The 22404-nt window shown below is 46.0% G+C and overlaps 2 protein-coding genes across 2 annotated transcripts in view; one reads left to right on the top strand and one right to left on the bottom strand.

Moving 5' to 3' along the window:
• PTPN11 (protein tyrosine phosphatase, non-receptor type 11) overlaps nt 1-6914 on the bottom strand; it is a 52577-nt gene extending 45663 nt beyond the window's left edge. The window contains exon 1 of the mRNA XM_018569714.1: nt 6615-6914. Coding sequence (XP_018425216.1) covers nt 6615-6628 — 14 coding nt within the window. The 5' untranslated portion in view covers nt 6629-6914. The remainder of the gene's footprint in view (nt 1-6614) is intronic.
• Nucleotides 6915-8388: 1474 nt separating this feature from the next.
• On the top strand, nt 8389-13395 carry RPL6 (ribosomal protein L6). Its single transcript, XM_018569711.1, has 6 exons — nt 8389-8553; nt 8637-8732; nt 9136-9279; nt 11686-11734; nt 12449-12633; nt 13206-13395. Exons 1-6 carry the CDS (start codon nt 8404-8406, stop codon nt 13356-13358), a joined length of 777 nt encoding a protein of 258 aa, XP_018425213.1. The 5' UTR covers nt 8389-8403; the 3' UTR covers nt 13359-13395.
• The last annotated feature ends 9009 nt before the right edge of the window (nt 13396-22404 follow it).

The raw sequence follows: 22404 nt of genomic DNA, 5'->3' as shown, positions 1-22404 counted from the left end.
ATTGGGATTGTAGTCCATCACAGGAGCAAGCTTGGAGCGGTGGCTACCTTACAACACACACAGGGACCATGGGGAACAAAAGTAGCCACCCTCCAGAAGGAAGGACAGTGCCAGCATGAATTCAGAGAGGATCTACAGCTGAGTGATAACAAAAATGTATCTTATTTGTGTAATAGTTAAGGAGGTATTTGAATGTATTTTTAAGATTGAACTCCTGAGTTTAGTGCCACTTTAATTTCTTATATAAAAAACACAAAAGTAATGAATGGAGTAAATATAAAAGGATTTTTCTGCAAGGGTAGACAAATTAATATGGAATTCATGAGCCATCAACTTTGACAACTATAGAAAACCTCAAAAGTTAGGTGCCAGCTGTCATTTTTAAAGGAGCATTGGCTACTTGGCTGCTGAGATTGTCTAGCCCTGTTTTAGGCCCCGTTCACATTGAGCGATTTATCGCGCGGCAATTTACCGCGCGATCTCACTCTCCAATGCAAGGCAATGGGGCAAAGGGTCCTGCTGTCGCGGGTCGTGCGTCGCTACAGCAGGACCCTTTTTGGAGCGGATTTTGCAGCGATTCCATTCTTTGCAATGCAAGCATTTGCGCGATATCGCACAAAATGCAAATTGCGCGACAAACGCGCGATTTGCAAATCGCGCAGTGTGAATGGGGCCTGTCACATAAGCATCAATTTACAAGCATAACTTGTGTGATCATTTCCTTGCCAAGCATTGTTTGCTAATTTTAATGACTACCTCCAACCCCCATTTCGCTGAAGATCTTATCACACAGGTCAGTTGACTTGACCACATGTACTGTTGACTTTTTTTAGTAATTTTGCACGTAATCGCTCATCTGCTAAAATGCAAATTAAAAAGAGAACTATGGCCCAACTTTCTTGGGCCATAGTTCTCTTTAGGATCACAGGAGGACATAGACTATGTCCTCCTGTGACCCAAAACTCAGCATATGGCAGGCTATTGCTCGCTATATGCTGACAGCGCAGAACCATGCTGCAGCCAGGACGAATCACAACGATATTGTTGGGATCCACCTTGCCACTGATTGACAGCTGGCTCTGCCCCTCTCTAGAGCCAGAACCAGGTGTGCACTCCTCTACCCATCCGTCCCTCAAGTCAGCTCTGGAGGAACGGAGAGTGGAGGGGGGAATCCCTGTGGAGGGTGGTGACTGACAGTCACCGCTCTCTTCAGGGAGAATTTCGGGAACTCAGCAGCTGGCAGTATGTGATCGCTCAGGTCCAGATCAATAGAGCTGACGTGAGAGCTTCAGTGTCACACATCGGCTCTAATTATGGGAAAGAGTATTTCACTCCCGCCATAGTTCTCCTTTAATGTGAAATGGAGGCTGCCACTAGTTTTATGCGGATTCACTCCAATGTTTGTTTTTGATCTAAAATTAGAAATGTGTGAAATATAACTTTTGAGGCTTTTTTACATTTACAGCAGTGTGGAACAAAAGGCAATGAGGGGAATTGATCAAAACTGGAGCAGACAGAATTTGCGGCAGCTGTGCATGGCAACCAATGAGCATCACTCTCCAGGTGGCCATACACTTTACAACCACTAAGATTTGAAAACGAAAGAGAGAAGCTGATTGGTTGCTGTGCACAGCTGCTACAGTTTTGACAAATTCCCCCCAAGGAGTTCTGAAAAAGAAACACTAAAAGACATGGCTAACAAGTACTATATACTTCTGATAACGAGAAGCTATATCGTACTGGACTCTCATCAAGGAAATTAACTGAGAATCAGCTCAGACCAGGAAGAGAACCTTCAAAGCACAAAACAAAATTGTACATGTTCACAAAACTCCCAGAAAAATAAATATGAAGTACAGTCACAGAGAATTTACAAACCGCATCTCCAATACATATCCAAAATTCAAGAAGCTTGGTCCTCATTTAAAGACAGAAGGTCTACATTTACAAATCATTCACTTACAACTCCTGCATGTGACTAGACATTTACAACTGTAATTGCACAGACACCATCTATAGTAATAGTATAGTATAGTAATAATAACCCTAAGGATGAAGGTCAAACAAACCACAACGCTGAACCCAGTTTTGCAACTTTGGTATGTGTAAGTAAAACGGTACATAGCTTTTCCAATGACTGTGTATTCGGGTGAATTATACCTTGTTTTGATCAGACATATTGGGCCTTCGTTTGGTGGTTAATGGCAATGGATATCTACTGATTTTTTTATTTTATTTTTTATTACAAAATGAAAACTGACCCAAAACAGCAAAAAATAAACCAAACAACTTACTGTACTCTGTACTCTAATCTGTTTTATTTACATGTCTTTTTTAAATCCTACCTAAAAACACTATACAGTATATCGATCTATATATTAATTTAGTGTGACCAAGTATTTAATTTTTTTTTTTATTGTATTCTATTTTTACTTCAGACTTCTCCTATAGCTAGAAGAAACATTTACAATATAGAATCTTCTCCCCACAGAGGAGAAACAGTACAGGAGAGGCCTCTATTGACAATGATAATGGCTCTCAGCACAAACACGGGTTCACAAACATGCGGCCCTGTAGAGGAAAGCCCACTTCCATGTCACCACATTTATGCGTAGGGGAAGGGGTTATTACTTCTAGAGCAATTCATTCCTGCTTACAGCAGTTTCAGAGATGATTAGCCCTCATAGTGGAGGGTTTCAATGAAGAGGGGTCTTGGAGCAATGAGATGAGGACACGACGGGGAACTTTTGTCCTGGGAGACAAAATCACACCAAGTGTGCCGTAGCAATTGGTGATCAAGGTGAAGGAAGGTGTTGTCTTAGAAATTGGTTTATTGTGAAAAATAGGTTTTCACATCCATATGTTAATAGAGGGATTGGAAGAGATAGATTATGGACTATTTATCAGCTGAAAAAGAGGACTGCTACTTTTTCAAAATGGTATACAAAATTGTCTAAATATTAAACCAGCACTAATAATCCTCATGATCCATCTTTCTTTAAGCAGTTGTGGACACTGGATGCCCTACACACGCCTTCATTTAGGTATACAGGGTGTGTGCATGCTCTGTCCCTCTGCCCCGCTGCTGCTGTCCCCTCAAACTTGGCGGCAAAGTGACACTTGGGGAGTTGCTGTGTAAATACAGAAACTGTAATACTCAGCTTTGATCTGAATCTGATGTCAGTTAAACCAACACAAACAGTTAAAAAAAAAAAAAAAAAAAGTTTCAAAAATGTGTTCCTATTTACCCTAATCCTTAACTTTCTTCCCTCAACAATTATTTTCCTGATAAATCTGTTTATTTTTCTGTTTTTTCAGCGATTCACGTTTAAAATTTTGGTTGCCATTTTTGTTTTAGTAAGTCATTTTGTTTGTGTTGCATTAAACAAAAAAAATATCTATTTTATTGCATTTGTAAAACACTCTGCAATGCTTTGTAACAGAATTATCATTTTAAACATGTCAAGTTATAGAAGAAATGATATACTTTTGATCTACAGTAACAATTTCTTTTTAAACTAACAATGATCAAAGTAGAGTAAAAAAGTATTATTTTAGTTTTTTGTCTACAAATTGCACTAAAAAATAAAATAGATTTTACAAGACAATATCACCAAAAGAAAGCCTTGCTTGTCCTTGGTATATTTATTACTTTGTTATCTTATGTAATGACAAAGGTTTTGCTGAGTCAATATGCCCATTGCAGCAAAGTAAAAATTGCTCTGGTCCGTAAGGGGTGCTCAGGTGTGAGAGCTGCTGAAGTGGCTAAAGTGTAAAACCCAAACTTTTGTTTTCGTTTACAATGGAGTCAGAAAAGGTTAGAATCTTTGACAAGATTTTTTTTGCTCTGTCCCTGCTTGGGATATTCACGCTTTTGATTTTGCTGGTCATTGTCACCGAGACAGAAAGGGACAGGAAATCCAAAAATTCTGAATTCTCAAAGAAACAGGAAGTGAGGGAAAATCTTCCAATGAGGAATCCTCATCTGGTAACAACTCACTAAGAGGGGATTTCCCATTACTTTGAAGAGATCTCCTCTTACTTCCTGGTGAACCTCTGGGACAGGAAGGGAAATTGAAAAATAATTGGCAGGGGACTTAAGCATTCCCTATTCCATCTAAAACTTAAAAAGGGGGTCTTGGCTTCACGTACACTTTAAAAGGGACTCTTATCAGGTCAACTAACAAGTTAAAGCACTATGTTTCAACAGCAGAGGTAGTATAATCAACTCTCTGACCGCCTGTGTCTTCTACCTTCCATCCGCGTGCTGTGGTTCCATCTGCCACCCCCTATGTTACCGCTCTGTCCTGTAGTGAAGTTGGGGGTCAGCCAAAGTGGGAGATATGGGACACAGGCATTAATCACTTCCTTGTCAAATGCCTAAGTGACTGTCAGAGGTTGTGGCACTGGAGCTGAAGGAAGTCGTCAGGGCGACAGGGAACTGGTGTTCTGATTTGTTTAGACACACGCGAGCACAGCAAATATCAAATTTTTCTTTCTTTTTTCCTCCAGCACTGAATGTCTTTGTTCTTCTCGAATTTCTGTCACACATCTAAGCACCACAAAATGTTAGAAGCTGTGACTGAGGATGTGTGAACAGGAGAAGATATATGCCAAATAAGGTCAGCAGCTGTGAGCAAGATTTAAATAGGGGGGGGGGAGTGTCACCACTAAGGGCCACCAGTCCGTCATCAATTAATTGTACTGTGTCTCGCTCCGATGGAGGTCTTAATGGGGAAGATCTCAACTCAACCACCACATCATACATTATGGGGTCTATTCACTAAGCTACCGTAAGCAGCCGAGTGAACGACTGACCATGAAGCGAAGTGAGCCGAATGCTGTTCGGCTATTCACTTCAGGCTGGTACGGCTGATTCCAGCCGTATATAGGCTGAAATCAGCCGTACATCGGGTGGCCTCGGGTCAGCCGAACATGCTCAGCATGTTCGGCCGACCCGAAGTGCAGAAGGAGTTCGACTCAGCCGATCCAACATTTGGATCGGCTAAGCTGAACCTCCGGCAGGCTACTCGCTGCTGTTAGTTCTATTCTTACAGATGCCAAACAGCAGTGAGTAAATAGCCGAATGCCGCTGAGCGGCATTCGGCTGTTCTGCTCTGTCCCTCTGTGGGACCGAGGAGAACAGAAAAATAGTTAAAAAAGTAGAAAAAGAAAAAAAATAGAAATTTTTCGCCATAGGAATGCATAGCTAGATTTTTTATTCTGACGGCAGCCAACGGCTCCATGTCGATCAAGCAGAGTAAAACTTTCCTTTAGAAAGTGTTTCTCTCCTGGTTTCTCGGCCCACTTCGGGAGCTATACGGGCTATAGTGAATAGCCCGTACAGCAACCCTTCGGTTCTACTGAATCGAAGGGGTCCTGGAGCCGAAGGATCAGCCGAACCTACGGCTAGATCCTTCGGCAGCTTCGTGAATAGACCCCTATGTGTACGGAGTCTCACTCCGATCGAGGTCTGAATAGGGGAGTATCACCACTCAGGGCCACAAGCCCATAATACATTATTTGTACCGAGTCCCATGTTAATGAAAGTCGTAATGGGGTAGTATCTCCACTCAAGGCAACCAGCACATCATACATTATCTGTACCAAGTTCCACCCTAATCAAGGTCTGAATGGAGGAGTATAACCACTCAGGGTCACCAACCCATCATACATTATTTGTACTGAGTCCCATGCTGATTGAGGTCTAAATTGGGAGTATCTCAACTTAAGGCAACCACCATGTCATACATTACGTGTACCGAGTCTCGCTCTGGTCAAGGTCTGAATGGGGGAGCATCAAAACTCAGGTCCACCAACCCATCATGCATTATTTGTACTGAATCTCACTCTGATCAAGGTCTGAATGGGGGAGTATCACCTTTCAGGGCCACCAACCCATCAATCATTATTGTAGGAGTCCCATGCTGATTGAGGTCTGAATGGGGGAGTATCACCACTCAAGACAACCATTACATCATACATTATGTGTAATGAGTCTCACTCTGGTCAAGGTCTGAATGGGGAAGTATCAAACCTTAGGGCCACCAACCCATCATTCATTATTTGTACTGAGTCTCATACTGATTGAGGTCTGAATAGGGGAGTATCACCACTCAGGGCCACCAACCCATCATACATTATTTGTACTGAGCCTCTACTTAGGGCCGCCAGCCCAAGTACTATTTGTGCCTGGTCCCTGGTCGCGGGAAAATCTCTATTGTAGCCAACTGATTGTACATTATTTGTACGGTGCCCGCTCCAACTGAGGTGTGAATGGGGGATAATTGTAGTTAGTGGGTAGTCACAATGAATACCCAATCAAGTGCATTTGAAATAAACAAGGAGTTTGCTGTTCCCACGATTGGATAATTGAAGTGAATTTTAATTGGTTGAGTGAAGATTCTCAACTCCTTTAGTAAATCAGTAGATCTATGAGGCTTATGGGAGGAAGGGCAGATCCAGGCAGTGTAGTTGGTGCAGGACTTCTTGGTTCCCTGCTGAGTCCCCCCCCCCAGCACAAGCTGAATTGCTGCCCTGCCACCTAGGAATGACAGACACACAGAACAGAGGGCACCCTGCTCACACACCCCCTGAACACAGAGCTGTCTCACCTCCTGGATGTCATTGTATGTCTCTCCCTGTCTCTTCCCCCAATGACGATCAGCAGTCTCCGCTCAGCACTGCTCCCTAACCGGCTCTCGCTGCGCTCGCCAGTACGATCCGGGTGTAATCCAGATGAAGGCCTCCAGCAGTATCAGCAGCAGCACCACCCGAGCGGCCACGTATGACGTCATCAGACAGCGCCACGATGGTCACAGCTTCCCTATCCTCTCATCCTTAATAGAGTTATGGAACAGGAGTAGAAGAGGCTGGCACTTCCCCGGAACGTAGTCACGATTATTCCCTTTAGAACTACAACGATACGAACGGACAGAATGTGTATCCCAGCAGCCAGCCTCAAAAAATCACACGCCAATTTCTCTGACACTTCCGGCCTGACCTACAGGCCTACTCTGCTCCGGGAGGATTTTTTCACTTATTGCAGAATTCCGGACTCCGTCGCTTTGGTATGACGTCAAAGACGGGTGGCCGACTGGCTGGCCTAAGGCCGAAAGCTTAGGACTGCATATCCCAGAAGCCCGTGCGGCGGAAGTGACGTATCGCAGCAGGTTCTTATACTTGCTTTGGCCGGATGTTAAGCCTTTTTCCTTTCAGCCAAGGTAGGAATGGCGGATGTTGCTTGCTAGGCGGCTGGCCTGTGTATTAGAATCCGTAGTAATCCTGTGTTTATCGGGCTCCAGCATGTCTCCGACCAGCCGAGTGTTATACCTGGGGGGCTGTGCTGTCCTTTGGAGCTGATATGGTGGAGTTTTCTCCCCGTGCCGGCTGACATGTAAACTATAGGCCGCTCACCCATTGCACATTACGGGATGAGGCATTTCCGTGCTGCACGCTAGTGCCCTGTGTGTCTGCTATAGGGACATGGGATGGCACCATGCGGACAGGCTGTTATAGAAAAGTGGCCCTGTCGTATTGGGCCACAAGTGTTGGTGTCGGAAACCAAAAGTGTTTCAGGGGCCCCAGGGTGTTACATGGCGTTCTGAGGTACGGGTGAGTCCTTATTCAGATGCCACTCTTATTAGGCTAGTGTGTTGTCTGATTTGACTTTTTCCCTGGCACTCCATGTGTATCACCTGCACATCATTTAGGGTTAGACAGGACAGGTCTAATAATAAAAGTTACTTTTGCACCTCACTGTATTACTGACTTAGTTCCCACTTAACTTTGTAATGCAGACTCAGTCATAGCACATGTACCATGTGCAGGTACTTTATGAACGATCCATTTTGCTGCATTCCTCAATGCCTTACACTGCAGCTGCTGTATACAGTTGCAGAGTAGGGTTCTTACAGTGTAAATGTATGCTAAGGTCAGTTACTGCTCACATTAGGCCCATGTTACATTGGTCTGGTTGTTTGTTAGGAGGACGCAGGGAAGGGGACTTTATCAAAACTGGAGTAGCTGTACATGACAACCAATCAGCTTCTCTCATTTTCAAATCTTAACTGGAGAAAAGCCGATTGGTTGATGTGCATAGCTGCTCCAGTTTTTTTGATAAATTCCCATCAGGACATCTTATCTGTTTCCTGGCTGGATGAGTGTTCTGTTTGGCTGTCCAATTCCTGACCAATGGCAGAATCAGTCTGTCATGGTGTTCAATCCTAAACCATCTGTTTCTATAGACTTCACATGCACAAGTTAATCACAGTTGTATTGGAAATTATTTTTTTATTTCGCTAAAGGATCAGGTTTAGCATGTATCCTTGGCACACTGTATTTGTGGAGGTATGAGAGCTGATGTGATGTGTATATAACGCAAGGATGCCTTTTTGTTTACAGATGGCAGGAGAGCAGGCTGAGAAGAAGGTCAGGAGACATCATGCCAGCCGCAATCCAGTGCTGGCACGTGGAATTGGGAAATATTCTCGATCTGCCATGTTTGCAAGGAAAGCCTTGTACAAGCGCAAGTATAAGGCTCCAGAGACAAAGGTAAATGCCTTCATTGCTTATTGAAACAAAGTCTTGTATGCTTTGTCATAAGTCTTGTATGCTTACTTTGTTGTTTTCCACAGATTGAAAAAAAGAAAGAGAAGGCCCCAGCCACAGTAAATAAGACAGTTGGTGGTGATAAGAATGGAGGCAACCGTGTGGTTAAGCTGCGCAAGATGGTGAGTCCTTTTACTTTTCTTACAAAATGAAGCCGACGTTTGTTTATTTCAGCCACAGGCTGCTTCATATTTGTAAGCTTTCCAAGTAGTGACTAACCCATACCTGTGGAGATGGTTTTTAATGGAAAGAGACAAATCCCTATGTATGCTTGTTGGGGTATGCACACTGTGGCCTGTGTCTTACAAACCCATTCATAAAGTGGGGGCCACAGTGTGGCGCCTCTAGTGCCCCACAATGCTCTCCCTGCAGCAAAGAATACTCTGTTAGCCCTTGTTTTCTCTAATAACATATTACTTCATACGACATTTACTGTTTTTTTTAAGTGGAGCCCTAGGTATTTTAGTTTTACATTTTTTGTGATTTGTCCGTACCTTTTGACATGATTGTGTTTTTCCCATCTAGCCACGATATTATCCCACTGAAGATGTTCCACGTAAACTTTTGAGCCATGGAAAGAAACCATTCAGCCAGCACAAGCGCCATCTGCGTTCCAGCATCACTCCTGGGACTGTGCTGATTCTTCTTGACGGACGTCACAGGGGCAAGGTAAGGTTGCGGGGGGTTTTAATTTTTCTTTTGTCTGATTTTAAGATTCCGTTTTTTCGGAAACGAGTGCCCATATTTATATTTTGGTATTCGCCAATGCAGAGTACCAATAAGGTACTTCGACTAGCATGGAGCCGGCTTCCCGGGCAATCATGGAGCCAGGTAGCGTGTCATTACCCACAGCCCAAGATACAATCCGTATATACCCATCGCACTCAGAACCACTGCTCCATCAGAGAATTGGGTGGCTCCCTTCAAAGTATACAAGCAAACAGGATGGACATCGGCACTCCAAAGCAAATTGAGTACGTATCTTTATTCACGTACTTGTTGCATAGTCAAACACTAGATACGTTTCGGGGTCTCACAGGACCCCCTTCATCAGGCAAACAAGTGTAAGACCCTGAAACGTATCTAGTGTTTGACTATGCAACAAGTACGTGAATAAATATACGCACTTAATTTGCTTTGGAGTGCCGGTGTCTATCCTGTTTGCTTGTATTACCCACCACTCGGCTTCTTGATTGCCCGGTAAGCTGACTCCATGCAGTTTGGCCGGCTAATTGTGGCTGGCCTCTACAAGTGGTGATAAATACGGACATGTCTATGTACACCAGCAGAAGACAGACACCCTTGGATCACCAGTCAGGGAGCAAACAGCAGCAGCTGTGATGCATATTGTTGGCTAAATTCAAATGTTCCTTTCTACTAGGGATGCACCGATATCAGTATCGTTGCTAATATCGAGTATTTGGACGAGTACTCTTACTCACCCTTGGCCAGCTGGGCAGACACAGCTCTCCAAGCTGCTTTACTTCTCCCAGGTCTGCCCAAGTCTCAGTCTCGCGAGTTGTACTAATGCCGCCTGACTCCGGTGTGTTTACAGCGCTCAGCCTGCACAGTGCTCTGTCAGAAATCCTCTAACAGGATTATTATTATTATACCGCCAATCACGCAAGTGCGGGTGAGGAAAGAAAGCGGCTTGGAGAGCAGTGCCTGGCCGAGGGATGTCTGTGGTGCGGTGATGACTGCTCCTGAGGATGGGTATGAGGTGTCAGTAGGATAGAGGTTGTCACCATAGGATAAGATCTGTTTGTCCGGCTCGATGCTGATTGGCTGGAAGCCGGCTTCTCACCCAATCGGCATGGAGCCGGCTCCATGTTCCCTCGCGGCACTGCCGACCAAAGGAAATCTCCCTCTAACTAGAAGTTCCGGTATCTGAGCATTTGGTATATGGTCTGATAATGGTATCGGTGCATCCCTAGTAGAAAGGAACATTTGCATTTAGGAAATATTATGCATCACAGCTGCTGCTGTTTGCTCCCTGACTGGTGATCCAAGGGTGTCTGTCTTCTGCTGGTGTACATAGACATGTCCGTATTTATCAACGTTTGTTGAGGTCAGCCACAATCTATGTACTAGTCACTTAAGACATGCATTTTAGTGGCTTAGAAAAAGCAGATCAATGCACCGTTGCAGTCTCAGCTTGTTGAGTTAGTGAGATTGCATTAGGCAAAACATTTTCAAAATAATACTCTCGTTGGGTTGTAAATTCTGACATTGGATCTTTTATGACAAAACAGTGCGAGCACTTCTTTTTTGTTGAGAAGACCTGATGGGATCTGCCCACTGAAATGCATGACACATTAATCTGTGAGCGGTGTCATGCTATCTTAATCTGTTCCTACTTTATTTGTTGGTCAAATGTTCTGTACAGTCACTCCTGCCCTGTGCAGTGCATTTGTAGTGAATGGCACCTTAAATGCATTGTACAGTAGAGCACAATGCATATGCGCATTGTGTGTTGTATTGCTAAACAGTCAGTTGTTATGCTCCCTGTATCCACATTGGGACGATTTTCACTCGAGTCTGTCACGCATAGCATTATCAATAGAAATGTCTGTAATTCAGTCATTGATATTTGCCTTTGTGGGATCATTTTACAAGGGGGGTGGTGTGTAAAGAGTACTATTGCAAATATTTTGCAGCAACCAGTCCCTGTACAGTCCTACTCCAATATGTCACATCTTTGGTTATTCTTGTAATCTACCCAGTAGTGATTATTTTAAGGAGAATTAGTGGCACTGAATAACTTCTCTTCAGTTGCATTCCCATATTATAGGTGATAAATGTAGCAGGGAGAGTGGGGTCACATGGCAGTGGCAAATGTGCAAACCTGGAAATCAAAAATCTTGGAACAAGAGAGGAAAGGAACATTTTGTTGCTTTCACTCTTCAGCATAGACAAACTTAGGAGACATGACCTCTTTAAATGTTTGTGTTTAATTCTTGTTCAGCAATATTTTAGCAGTGTAGCATTATTTCACTTTTTGTATTGGGGACCATTTCTTTAAGTAATAACTTTCCTGTGTTTTTGCTAAAGCATTTTTTGTTTTTTCTTTCCTAGCGTGTTGTCTTCCTGAAACAGCTTCAGACTGGTCTCCTGTTAGTCACAGGTAATCTATTACATTAATTTGTCAGCTTTTTAAGAATCGCCTATGCAGTGGGGGGGAATTTATCAAAACTGGAGCAGCTGTGCATGGCAACCAATCAGCTTCTCTCTCATTTTCAAATCTTAACTGAGAGAAGCTGATTGGTTGCCATCCATAGCTGCTCCGGTTTTGATAAATGCTCCTCTGCCACTCCAATTGGCTGCAAAGAATAAAGAGAGAAGGCCTTGTGTTAAAGGAAAAGTTTTGACCTGAGCCTTACACAGGCATAAGGACTATGATAGTGCTAGGTGCCTGAGGAGCTAATTTGAATGCTCCAGTTCTGTTTCTTGCAAATAAAAGGGAGTTTCATGCTTCCAATATGTAAAAATACTAAGTGTTTTTCTTTTTGGTCTTGGTGGTCCAGCAGAGCTGTAAAGGAGCCAAGATGAGACGTGTAGCTGGAGGGAACAGCAGTTTAGTTTGCCCTGCTTTGGTTAAAAAACAGCTTCACTTTAGAGGCCCTCGAGATGTTTTGCATGTGTGAAGAAAATCATTTTGTTGGCTTCAAGACCATAGCAGTTGGTATTCCGACTGAGATCTAGGAGTTTTGGATTAACCTCTCCTTTAATTGCAGCAATATCCATTTGAAGTCGCTAACACAGATATGCACAATTGTCAGTAGTCAGTGTTAAAGGGTTACTTGGCATTCAGACATTTTTTTCTTTTGTGTGTTTTTAGGTCCTCTTGCCATCAACAGAATTCCTCTGAGGAGAGCACATCAGAGATTTGTCATTGCCACCTCAACTAAAATTGATATTTCCAGTGTCAAGATCCCAAAACACTTAACTGACGCTTACTTCAAGAAGAAGAAGTTGCGTAAGCCCAAGCACCAGGAGGGAGAGATTTTTGACACAGAGAAGGAGGTATGTAAATTTGATTCAAAACTGCTATGTGGATTTTTTTTTGTGCAGCATTCAGTGATGCTAATTAATTGTGTGTAGTTTTGATGAACTAGTAATCTATATACAGCAAACTAGATGTGGCTGCATTACACTGCTAAACGGATCGAAAATTCTGAAATTGTTAACGAGGTAACGTAAGTGCAAAATGGTATATATTTTTTTATCTACGCCACAGGGATTCATTTGGGGAGCAGTCAACCGGTACTCTGTGTAAGGCTGCAACAACTAATCCATTAAATCGATAATAGATTATGAGAATAGTTAGCAACTATTCTCATCATCGGTTATTTGATTAGAGAGTTTTTTGTTTTTTTTAATGCAACCAATCGATTAGTTGAAAAAAAAATAATCGTTAGCTGCAGGCCCTAACTCTGCTTTATTGCCATATATAGTTTAGGAGTACAATTGCATTAGTAAAAATCACCCATATCCATGCATTGATGCTCTTAGAACCACATATTCTCTTGTACTGGTTCTTTTTAATTGATAAATGTGAAAAGTGTTTTAACTTTCTTCTTTTTTTTTTTCTCTAGAAATATGCAGTGACACAGCAGCGCAAAGCAGATCAGAAGTTTGTGGACTCGCAGGTCCTGCCTCTCGTCAAGAAAGAGCCCCAGCTTCGTGGATACCTGCGCTCCCAGTTTTCACTGTCAAATGGAATGTACCCACATAAGCTGGTCTTCTAAGAAGTTTCATGGCTTATTAAAAGATCATGTAAATCCAGTACTGTGTTTTGGCATTATTTAAACCTCTAACGGGACCATTGTTCTTGGTGTAATAAAGTTTGTATTTGTTTCGCAGTAGAAGTGTTTTGTGAACATTGAACTGCAATAATTTTAGTTAAGTTTTTTTAAAAAAATGAACAGAGCGCCACCTTGAAGTGATTTCTACAGCTGAAATTGTTTTCCCCAGACACTAGTGCTTGTGGATTAGAATGTCTCAGGTTGCTGTCCTGGAAGATTCCTAGAAATACCGTTACCGGTAAGTCTAACGGAACATATAGCATACAAGAGCACTTTAAGCTGACACAGTACACTTCCATGTATGGTCTACAGGAGACTGTTATTGTTGATCGTGACAAAACTGAACTCCAGCCACTAAATACACTATCACATACACATGCTGTTTTACCTCCAATAGGGTTTGTATTTAATTAGGATTTATAGAATTCGCACAGCCAGGATGACACCACTTTGGACAGTGAAGGAGCAGCAGCAGACTAATTCACCTCTGTGCTCTCAGCGTGTTCCATGTTTACATGCAGTTCTTCCGAATAACTCGTGGCTCTGAGTACTACCCCTTCCTATACCAGTCTAAGGCTGGTCATATACTGATCTATTTTTCCCTCCACGTCTTCCAGGACAGCATGTGAGGTGTGGAGGTACCTCCCCCCAAACATGAACACGCCACCATTTCTTTAAAAGACCGCTCCCACCGGCTGTTCCTCAGTTTTTGTTTCCTCTGTCCGGAGGTGACACGCCACCAGAGGAGCGCTGTTTGCGGGGAGTTACCTGGGTATGCTGCCTGGTGGGTTTTTTTTTTTCCCCCTGTACGTACCGTTGGGCCGCCAGTAGTCATCCTGGAGAGGGGGTTCTCCTGGTGCCTCTTCTGCGTCTGGTGAAGACCATGACTGACATGTCTCCTCCCTTGGCTGGGTTCCGTTGGTGGTCGGCTGGCCAGTACCAGTGGGACGTCGTCCGCAGCCTGACTGGATGCCGGAGTTCGTCACTTCTGGTAGGAGGTGACGTCATCGTCGGGCGCCGGAGGTCCTGCGCTCCAGGCCTCGTTTCCGGGGAAGGGGGGGGGGGGCCTTGGCTGGAGTTTCCGGCCCTATTTCTCTTCCGGCAGTGGCCATGAAGACGACAGACTGCAGACTACGCCATTGAAGCAGGGGTGGATGCAGGCACCTCATTCTCCAGCACAGGTAAGTGTTATGTCTCTATTCCCTGTTGCTCCGACTCCTGCTCTTCACCAGGGACCCCTGTTGGTGGTGGGTGCTTAGGTGTTGCAGTTTGGCACTAGGTTGGTTAATTCCTCCCAGCCTTTTTTTCTGTTTATTTACAGGCCAAAGCCCCTGACAAAGCTACAAGTGCCTGCAACAGGAAACACATCAACCGCATTTAAATAAATAGGCCCCTCCTTCCATCCCAATTCAGTCTTTTTTGTGTTTCCTCCGGCTACACAGGGACATCGTAATGTTTATTTTGGGCTAATTTTCTATGTGCCTCAGGGCAGAGCCTAACCCTGATATGTGTTGGGACCTACTCCAGGAATTACCTACTGCAACGCATACAGGGATCCCTTATCGGACCCCCATCCGAGATTAGGCCAAGGTTCCCCTCCGTCATTCAGGGAGGGCAACCATCCTTCTGTGCGTGTGTGGCTCCAGACGGGGACCCCCCCAGGTGTGCAGCAGTGGCAAAGGATTTGAGCGGTGACTGGTTACCCCTATGTTTGGGGGAGTATGGCCGCCTTCTCAGCTCTGCATTAAAACAGGGCTGGCAGTGTAGGTAACATGGAAGGTGCTGGCTTACCAGGAGGGCGCTGTTCCCAGGAATCTGGAGGGGGCCAGGCAAGCCGCATGGTGGCTCGCGCGTGAAGTAGCGGCGTGACTTGGCGGCCTCAGGTGTGTGGGGGTCCCAATAGACTGGATGCGGTGTACGTCGAGCTGGGACCGCCATTGCCGCCTTCCGTATGGAGCCGGGCGCGCCATCGAACGGGGCCGTGAGACGGTCGGCGTTGGTGACACGTTTCCGGTGCGCCACTTCTGGGCCGGAACTCGAGCGCGCACCGCTAAGCGCATTTAGGCCAAAACTGATGAGAGCGTTATGGGAGGACTGGGCACCTCGCATAACTCGCTCGGCCACGACTACAGCAGCTGCACACCTTACTGATTGACCGGGACCACATACGGCCGGTGGGGACGCCAGGAGCGGGCCAATAGCGTGGCTGGCAGTGAGCGATAATGCCCACAGAGGCCGGACCAGGTGCTGCCTCACCAGATCTGGGAGAGCATGGCACTGGCGCTAAGGTAGGCAAGTTTTTTTTCTATACAAATTCTCCCTTAGCCTTGCCCCGCTTGTATTGGGGGCCTGTGACACAGGACAAGTGTGGTGTGCTGTTGAATAAACATTTTGCATGTTGGGTAGAGCACTAGCTGATGGCATCCTTCTTGTCTTATGCAGGTCAAAGCCACGGAGGATAAGCCCCTTGCTGGAGCTAGCAGCGCTCGCCCGAAAGGGAAGTAGTGTGCCTCTTGTTCAGTCAAGATGTCACCTTCATGGTCCAAACCCCTATGCAAAGGTTGTTTAGAGAAAGTGGTTGCCAAAGAATCGGCAGGGATGTTAGATTCTATGAGAGAGGAAATGGTTACTACCTTTAAATCTTTTCGGTCTGTGTTAAGGTGCCCATACACTGCACGATTATCGTACGATAATCGTATGCGATCGGTTTTTCGTACGATAATCGAGCAGTGTGAACGGAGACGTGCGACCGTTTCTACTGTACGGTCGCACGTCTTCTGTCGAACCAGCATGTTCGAAAACCAGCCGGGAATCGTACGATTCTCGGCTGGTTAGAACGGTGCTCGGAAGATAAATGCTGAACGGGCCGGTGTGCGCACGCGCACACTGCCCGTTCAGCATTGCGGTCATCGGAAGCCCGCCCCTCGGGGGCGGGCTTGCGATGATCGAGAGTGCGATCTGCCTGTCCAAGATAGTCAGATCGTACGTTTTTTTAATCCCTTTACAACCATCGCAAGACTAAAGTGTATAGCCACCTTTACAGAGCCCAGTGGGTACACTAGCAGAGACTAGCATACCTGGAACATCCGGGGAAGGTAGTTCGATGGGCTACGCAGAAAGCTGCGCAAGCAGGCAAGCACCCAGTGAATCCTCGGGTTCCCAGGTGGAGTCAGAGGATCTGGAGTCGGAGTGGGAGTTACATAGCACAGCCACGAAATTCCTATTCCCTTCTTTTGAGACTAGTGAGCTGTTAAAAGCCATATGGGATACCTTCGGTATTAAGGAAGAGTCCACTGAATTGTCAGTACATGATAAACTTTACAAGGGACTCCAGATTAAGAAGGGTCGTACCTTCCCGGTCCACAAGTCACTCTCGGACCTGATCCAAGAGGAGTGGAAGCACCCAGAGAAAAGAATGTTTTTCTCGGCAGGGCACAAGCGCAGGTTCCCATTCGCAGAGGAGGATTCAGGCCTGTGGGAAAAAATGCCAGAAAATAGAGGCCTACTTATCAAAAGTCTCTAAAGAGGAGACTTTGCTCAGAAAGGGATGGGAATCGGCGAGTGCTGGATTTAAACCGGGGCTGGCCATTACTTGCGTGGCCAGGACTTTAGGTGTGTGGCTGAATCAGCTGCAAGTACACCTGGAGTCTGGTACTGACCGGGATCAGTTGCTAGGTTGCCTCCCGTGCTGAGAAAAGCAGCTGCTTACATTGCAGATGCCTCTGCTGAGGCGGTCAGGTACTCAGCTCGAACTACGGCTTTGATCAACTCCTCCAGGAGGACCCTGTGGCTCAAAACTTGGTCAGGGGATGCGGCCTCCAAGGCAAAGTTATGCGGGTTACCTTTCAAAGGTGACTTACTTTTTGGCCAGGAATTAGAAGCGGTGTTAGACAGATCCGCGGACAAGAAGAAAGGTTTTCCACTGCCACCCAAGCACCCAAGTTTTTTGGTGGCCAAAGGAGTCAAAATTTTCATTAAAAAAAGAAGGGATTTTATGGAAAGAAACAAGACCAAGCCAAAGGGTGGGCGTTTAAAAAGGGAAAGTCTAAGAGCAATTTCCTCTTTAACCCCCCTCAGCAGCCCAACAAATCCCAATGAGCGATTGCTCAGCATGGGAGGAAGACTGGGAGAGTTCTTCCCGCTCTGGAGGCAACTGACAAGCAACAAATACATTTTGGAACTGGTTCAGATCGGTTACAAAATAGAACTGACGGAACGGCCCCCGTCAAGGCTTCTGATTACTTCCCTGTCAAAGGACCGGAAAAAAGCAGAGGCAATGACAGCGGCTCTGCAAGATCTGCTGGACCAGGGGGTTATAGTGCGGGTACCCGTGTTGGAGGAGAAGAGGGGATTTTACTCCCACATCTTTTCCAGGATGAAGCCCTCAGGTAACTGCAGACTGATACTCAATCTGCAGCCTCTGAACAAGGTGGTACTGTACAAAAGATTCCGCATGGAATCGATATTTTCAATACGGAAGTTGCTGCCCCCAGGTTCCTTTCTAGCGACTATAGATCTGAGAGACGCTTATTTTCATATTGCAGTAAGACAGTCGTCACAATACCTACTGAGATTTGCTGTCCGGGGGCCGGCGGGGGTCCTGCATTTTCAATACAGAGCCCTGCCGTTCAGCCTTTCCTCTTCGGCTCAAATCTTCACCAAATACTTGGAGAGTCTCCATTGGGTGGTGAACAGGGAAAAGTCGCAACTGGTCCCCGCACAGACGGTAAAGTTTTTGGGTTATTGGATCAATACCCAGGAAATGACCATTACGTTACCAGGGAGAAAAGTGTCTATGCTGGTAGAGGAGACGCTGAGACTGAAGCTGCAGGGCGAAGTATCAGTCAGGTCAGTGATGAGAGTGGTGGGCCTTATGACGTCCGCCATCCCAGCAGTTACCTGGGCGCAATTCCATTCAAGGACCTTACAGAATTGGCTATTGAGGGCCTGGGGAAGTCGACAAGAAGACCTAGACAAAATAGTCCACCTCTCGGAGGAGACCAAACAATCCCTCCTGTGGTGGCTGGACTGTCGCAACCTCTCAGTGGGCAGGTTGTGGTGCCAGCCTGCGCCATTGATAGTCACGATGGATGCCAGTGCCTTGGGATGGGGAGCCCATTGCCTGGAGCACATTTGGCAGGACACCTGGGAGCATACAGGCAGAGTCAGGTCGTCAAATTTGAGAGAGCTAAAGGCGATAGGGCTGGCTCTCTGCCAGTTTCGAGATGTTTTAGCAGGCCACCACGTAGCGGTGGCCTCGGACAATGCCGCAGCGGTAGCTTATGTAAGCAAGCAAGGGGGCACGCGTTCGCCGGGGCTAATGGCTTTGGCGACGGAAATTCTGTCATGGGCAGAACGAAACCTCCTCTCCCTGACGGCGAGACATATCAAAGGCTGCCTGAACGAGCTGGCAGACTCGCTCAGCCGAACAGAGCTTCACATATCCGAGTGGGCTCTGAACGCGAGGACGTTTGCCTGGATCACCAGCTTGTGGGGCTGCCCGGAGGTGGACCTCCTCGCAGCCGCCAACAACAGGCAGGTGGAAAAAAAATTTTCCCTCTCCAGGAACGACGGGGCTCTGGGGGTGGACGCTTTGGCGCACCCTTGGAGGTTCCGTTTAGGTTACGCATTTCCTCCGCTGCAGTTGATTCCGAATGTACTTCGGAAACTCAGAGGAGAAAGAATGACGTTAATTTTGATTGCACCATACTGGAGGAAGAGGCTGTGGTTCACGACACTCCTAGAGCTTTGTGTGGAGGGGCCGCTGCTTCTTCCGCCGGTGGCAGACTTGCTGGAACAGGGCACGGTGAAGCACCCGCAAGTACAGGCTTTAAATTTGGCTGCGTGGCTTCTGAGAGGAAGGTGCTGATGAATAAGGGGTTATCCGCAAAGGTCGTTTCCACGTTGTTACACAGCAGGAAACCGGTCACAGAAGCAATTTACCTGAAAGTGTGGAGAGTCTTTTCAAGCTGGTACGATAGCCAAGGTAGACCGACGGCCGCCACAGTGCCGTTGGTGTTAGATTTTCTACGGAAGGGTCTGGAGAAAGGGCTTTCCTGTAGTACACAAAGTGCAGGTTACGGCTCTGTCTAACTTTGTGGACATTAGACTAGCAGAGGAACCTCTCATAAAGAGGTTTATGCGAGCGGTAGTCAGGATGACACCCCCAAAGGGTAAGGTCGTGCCGAATTGGGACCTATCGGTGGTATTGCAAGGGTTTCTCAAGCAGCCTTTCGAGCCCCTGGGGGATTGTTCCATTCAGCATCTGACGATGAAGACGGCCCTCTTGGTAGGATTGGTTTCTGCTCGGAGAGTGAACGAGATTCAAGCCTTTTCCATTGCTGATCCATACTGCACCATCATTGCAGATAAAATTATTCTACGGCCAGACCCGGCTTTTTTGCCGAAGGTGGTGTCCACTTTCCACAGGACTCAGGAAGTGGTCATCCCTTCGTTTGCAACTAACCCTACCTCTGCTGGAGAAAAGGCATGGCAAGGTATTGACGTACGACGGTGCGTCCTGGAGTACCTTAGGGTCACGAAACCGTGGAGACAGTCGACCCGCCTCTTCATAGTTTTTGGGGGTCCCACTAGAGGGAACAGGGCCACTAAAAGCACAATAGCTAGGTGGATTAAGATGGCCATTACTGAGAATTACAAGGCACAGGGCTTGATATTACCAGGTCCGCTCACTGCACACTCGACTAGAGCATGGGCTACTTCATGGGCTACTTCATGGGCAGAGCGAGCAGGGGCTACTACAAACCAGATCTGCAGAGCAGCCACTTGGTCCAGTTTCCAGACCTTCGTCAGGCATTACAGGCTGGACCTTATGACCCAAGAAGACCAGGCATTTGGCAGGAAGGTCCTGCAAGCTGTGGCCCCACCCTAAGAAATAAGATTTGTCCTCACTGATCCTCTCATTGGCTGTCCTGGAAGATGACTGGGAAAAACATGAGTTGATTACCTGATAACTCCTGTTATTCCTGTTTCCAGGAATCTTCCAGGACAGCAGATTCCCGCCCTTGGTTGGTATCCAGGGGACATCCGTGGTGGATGATAGAGGGGATACTTTGATACATTTGGTAGCCTTCGGTTCTAGAGGGTACTGAATTGGGATGGAAGGAGGGGTCTATTTATTTAAATGTGGTTGATGTGTTTCCTGTTGCAGGCAGGCAGAGCCTTATCTCATTGGCTGTCCTGGAAGATTCCTGGAAACAGAGTTATCAGGTAATCAACTCATGTTTTCTGTCTCCCAGGTGTCTACCCATGTCAGCACAGATGCGAACCAAGTATCAGCAAGCGAAGGAATATGGGTGGGTAATGAACAAAAGAAAAAGTTTGACAAAATTAAATACTGAAGATGGCAGTACTGAACCAAACTAAATCTGCGAACCAGCTGTGATATCTAGACTTTTGTGGTTACCAAATATGTTCTTAGAGTCCTAGCCTGCTGCCCTACAGATTGCTTCTGCCGAGACTTTAGCCAGAGATGCCCATGATGCAGCCGTTATCCTAGTAGAATACACCTTTATTTGCGGTGGAGGGAGAGCACACTTAGCTCTGTAAGAGAAGTGAATTGCTTTTATTATGCATGAAGCTATAGTCTTTGAGGAAGCTGGCTGTCATTTTCTAGGCCCAAATGACGGGGGGAAAAAATATATAAATCGAAAGGAAGCTATCCACTGCAGAGGAAAATAAGACGAATCATATCAAGATTGTGCCAAAGTTTATCTTCCTTAGGGTTAGCAAAGAACACTGGTGAAGACAATTCCAATATCTAGGGGAATCTGGAAACTACCTTGGCAAGAAGTCTGCCGAGTGCCTGAGAACAACTTGATCTGAAAACATGACGCAGAAGAGTTCTTTAGAACTAAGGGCTTAGTTCTATGACACCCTGCAAGCTAAAGGTACTGCTGTGTGTAGAACTGTCTTTAACCTCTGGAGCTGTGGTTCTTAACCTTAGTGAGAGCAGAGCCCAGTACATTTTTCCATAACCTTCATGCCTCAATAGTAAGGCCAGGTTCACACCATTTTCCGGACCAGATCTGGAACGCGGTGCATTGCGTTTTGCCGAGTTCTGTAGAGGGTTTTTTTTTAGCTTAAAATGGGCTTTCAGGTGTGGCCCAGTGTGTTTGCATTTTGATTAATTTCCGTGCATTCCGGACCGGAGAAAATGAGACAAGCAGTATTTGTTTTTTTTTGTCTGGTCCAGAACGGACTGCACTGGTGTGAACAGAGCCCAGAAATACAATTGGGATGCTTTTTTGGGTATATGAATATGAAACTCGACAATAACTCAGAAGTGGCTTATTTCAGGAGACAAGGGGGTACACGCAGTCAAGCCCTGCTGGAAGAAGTCTCTCCTATTATGACCTGTGCTCAGATCAATCTTCTTCATCTATCAGCGGTGTACGTACCAGGTCCCCTCAATCTCCAAGCAGATTATATATCCAGAGTTCTTCTGGACAACAACGAGTGGTGTCTCCTTGATCAAGTTTTTCAGGACCTAGTGTCCTAGAGTTTTGCTCAAGAAGTGGACCTATTTGCATCACGAACCAACGCCAAAGTCGCCAAGTTTTTCTCGAGGTTTCCCTGTTCACAAGCGATGGCAACAGACGCCCTTACAGCGGCGTGGAGATTCAGGACGGCTCACGCCTTTCTGCCAGTTCTGCTCATACTACAGTTTTCGAGTAAACTCCTAAGAGATGGGGTGATAATCCTGGCAGTGATTCCGAAATTGTGTTGCCAACCTTCAAATTCGATTATGGACATCGGGTTAGATGTTGTTAATACGGAAAAGGCGTATATTTCTGCCACAGAAGGTCTCAGGTCCATGGACCATCTCTTTATTATACCTGCGGGTGCCAGGAAGGGTGCTAAAGCATTCAGCAGGCTCATAGCATCATGGATGGTGAAGGTGATATCGTTAGCATACGAAGCCAAGCACCTACCCATGCCGAGTGGGGTGTCGGCTCATTCCACAAGG

This window comes from Nanorana parkeri, unplaced genomic scaffold, assembly GCF_000935625.1.
Source record: "Nanorana parkeri isolate BGI_ZX_2015 unplaced genomic scaffold, ASM93562v1 scaffold1381, whole genome shotgun sequence".
In the NCBI taxonomy this organism is placed as follows: Eukaryota; Metazoa; Chordata; class Amphibia; order Anura; family Dicroglossidae; genus Nanorana; species Nanorana parkeri.
The sequence above is the reverse complement of the archived record's forward strand: the minus strand, read 5'-3'. Positions and strand labels throughout refer to the sequence as shown.